Raw genomic sequence first — 3,541 nt, 5'->3', positions numbered from 1 at the left:
TATGTCTGCACCTGTTTTGCTCAGTGAAACATTCCTCACTACAGGAAGCTGTTTGATTTATCAGTTGTATTAACAGAACTGTCCCGAAACATCGGTTCAATCTTGGACTTATCTCTAAACTGGATCCCCTCCACCCCGCGCCCCTCGTCCCCTACCTCCGCTCCCCCAAAAGAAAAACAATTACACGCGTTTTGCTTTTCAAGTAACGCAGGGTGCTTATACGTGGGGCGGTGAAACGAGCGGGTCCGAGCAAAAAGGTGTGAAGCAGTAGACTGGGGTCTACTAAAACGAGCAGACTCCGCTTACTTACACTGGAACTTAGATTTAAGAAATTCCACGAAACTCCCTTGAGTTGGGGGCCAAAAGCACAAAAAAGCCTTTAGAATACCTCACTGGTGGCTCAGATTTCCGGTTCGTTGAGAGGAAATTTTTGGCAGCCATTTATCTCACCGGAAGCGCGAACGCGCGCTCGTGCCAGTCCTTCTCCGCTTCACACATTCGACCAAGAGCGGACTGCCCGTTTCAACACCCGGCCTTTTTCCGCCCTGAGTAACGCACTAGCTCCCGGACGTAGATTCTATTCAATATTATATTGTTTTTGTTTCAATTCAGTTTATGACTTTCTTTTGAACCCTATATGTGGCACTGGGATTGCAAAAGAAATCTGTTTTTTTATTTTATTTTGTTTATTAATATCTCTCACTGTCTTCCGATTTCTCTAAAAGTGTATAGGGCTTATCGATAGCGTCCCGGCAAACTGAGTTGAAATTGTAAATCTTCGCTGCGTCAGTGTTTCAAAATAAAATTTCTTTAAGGCCTTCACAGATTTGACGTGTTGGTTTCAAACGATCGGCGTGTGAAGGTTTGCCGGAAATCAAAATTATTTATGCAACTGATTATGAGCGATTTGGTGATTTTATAGTCGCGCAAATTTCCAGCGCCTCATCCGAGATATAAACCGGTATAACAACTGGTGTTTATAATTGAATGCTTGCTTTGTATTTCAGATCGAACCATATTTTAAGGCCCCGTTTACATTACGCCGGAAAAATTTGAAAACTGCATTTTTAGTCTGAAAACGCATCAAATGCTTTCCGTCCACATTACGCCGGAGAAATTTGAAAACGCAACAATTACCGGTCATTTTGGATTTGTTTTCGTGGAAAACTGGAGCAGGGAAATCACGTGATTATCGTGACGTCATCATTTTCGAAAAGCTTCCGTTTTATGCTGTTTTCCGTCCACACTAAAACGCAAAGCCGGTGTTTTCAAATTTCTCCGGTTTGAAGAGCGTTTCAGAAAAGTTTCGTTTTCGTGACGGATTTAGTGTGGACGGTAGGCCTAACCATAGAAATAAAGTTGTGCTTTCAAATTTCTCAAGCGTAGAGTGGACGCTAGATTCCGTCCAATAATAAACCCGACAAAAATAACCTTTGAACAAAAATAATCACAGGGCTCTTTGTTGGAATCGTGCAGAATTGATGAACACGCTCTAGGCATTCAGAGTTCATGTTTTATCGTTGTTGAACTTGGAACAGCTCTATTTCAGCCTCGTACAAAAGCAGCTATAAGGAAGAATTGGAAACCGTTGATTGATTAACTAAAATCAAGGCTTTTAGCAAACGCTTTCTCACAGGGTGTTTTTAAAAGTCTGATAAAGTTGGCTCAGATCCGGTATGCAAATGATGTTCAGTTGATTATGAAACATTTCATGTTATAGTTAGCTAGTTGTCTTGCTGGGTTAGTTCGTGTATGTTCTGTACACGTTTTGCTCACTGGAGCGCTCAGTCAGTACGCTGGTTGATTTATCAGTTGATTAATGAACGCGTCCTGGTAAAACCATCACACTTTCAGAGAAATAAGAAGACAAGGAGAGATTGACGAGTATATTTTTATATTAAAAAATGTCTAGCAACACCAGAGTTAATTAAAAGTAAGATACAAAAGAAAGCCACAAACTGAATTGAAACGAAAACATTTCTTTATTTTACGTTCGGAGCTTTTGTGTCACTTGGAAAGCAAAACGCGTGTCAACGACTTAATCAATAAAGTTAAATTAAATCTTGGATGTGTTAGTTTTTTTAATGCAACTGGGAAAGTTGCCAGGAAATCAGAATCATTTATATAAGTGATTAGTAGAAATTTCCAGTTCTTTATCTTGGATAACAATAATTTATCAACGAGGGAAAAACATCATTGTCTATCTATTGACTGTGATCATAGTTTTGCCGTGGTCAGGTTGTCCATGCACTGTAAATTTGTGTCGATGGCTGCAGCCAACTTCAATTTTATTATATAACTATAGCTCTTGTTCCGGACATTTTACAAGATAGTAAATACCCTATGTAATCCAGCTGGTATTTTCCAGGGTTATTGTATTACTTTCGTTGTGTGATAACATCACCAGACGTTTCCAGCGCACTTTGAAGGATACGTCTCAAAATGTATCCAGCAAAATCGCTTTTTACCAAGGTTGTAATGAACATGTTAGGCGCTGTTCTGACGTCGGCTTCTGCGCTTGGTAATGGCTTCGTTCTCGCGACGATTGCTCGGTTTAAATCGTTACGAACAGTTCCGAACATTCTCATCGCCAATCTCGCTGTGGTAGACCTCCTTTACGCAGCTGTTAACCTGCCTTCCCATATGATCTCCAACTCAGAAGCCAGTTGGTACAGAGGCCAGACCTTGGCTATAGTGACAGCCTTCCTAAGCCGAGTCTTTGCGATTCTCAACCTTACTTCAATGCTCGCTATGATGGCGAATGTGTTCTTGGCCATTGCGTTTGATTTCAAGTACCTTGCCTGGAAAACAAAGAAAAAGGCCATGATCTGTGTTGTCCTTATTTGGTTGATAGGCCTTGTGGTGACGATCTTGGGATCAATACCACTCCTCAACATCAATCTTGCAGACGCTCGCGTCCGTGATTTCAGGAGGTGGACATGGGGAGGGGGGGGAAGGGGGGGGGAGTCTGAACACCGCAACACCGCAAAAAAAATTAACGAACGCCGCATCACCGCAAGAAAAGTCAACGAAACACTGTCACCACAACACGTATTTTTAGCGTTATGATTTGTTCATCTACACTTAAAATAATACTCTTATACTTCAACAATTTTCCACAAAATAAACACATCACAACGCTTTTCCAGTCATTGGGCATATGTCAATGCTGCTGATGCCTGTAAATCAATTTTCTTGCTTCTGTGAAGAAACCTTGCGCGAAGCTAGGAAGCGGACGAAGAAAAAAGAGAAGAGCCTCGAGAAATGACCTTTACCCTAGATCCCTCTCTTCTTTTACTTCGCTCACTTTTCTTGGTGTATAAACCCACTGAATGAAGCCTTATCTTGACTGAAAGTATTTCTTTCCGTAGCTAGCTGCGTTTACGTTCGATATCGATAATCGTTTGAAAAAATAGAAGGTCAAGAAAGTGGAGCGGAGCGGGTGTAGACCGGTATCAGAATGACCTATAGACGAAGCCGAATAGCAAAAGGAAATAAATAGTTAACGTGTGTAATTTACAAACCTTCCTAAGCTTAGAAA

The 3,541-nt window shown here is 41.2% G+C and overlaps 1 protein-coding gene across 1 annotated transcript; it reads left to right on the top strand.

Moving 5' to 3' along the window:
• The first annotated feature begins 2,442 nt into the window (after window positions 1-2,442).
• LOC145496745 (melanopsin-B-like) lies at window positions 2,443-3,161 on the top strand. Its single transcript, XM_081476483.1, has one exon. The coding sequence runs from the start codon at window positions 2,443-2,445 to the stop codon at window positions 3,067-3,069; it is 627 nt and encodes a 208-aa protein (XP_081332609.1). The 3' UTR covers window positions 3,070-3,161.
• Window positions 3,162-3,541: the final 380 nt, after the last annotated feature.

The sequence above is a fragment of the Orbicella franksi genome, chromosome 9 (genome assembly GCF_964199315.1).
Source record: "Orbicella franksi chromosome 9, jaOrbFran1.1, whole genome shotgun sequence".
NCBI lineage: Eukaryota > Metazoa > Cnidaria > Anthozoa > Scleractinia > Merulinidae > Orbicella > Orbicella franksi.
Note: the sequence above shows the minus strand (reverse complement) of the source record. Positions and strands in the feature narration are given on the sequence as shown.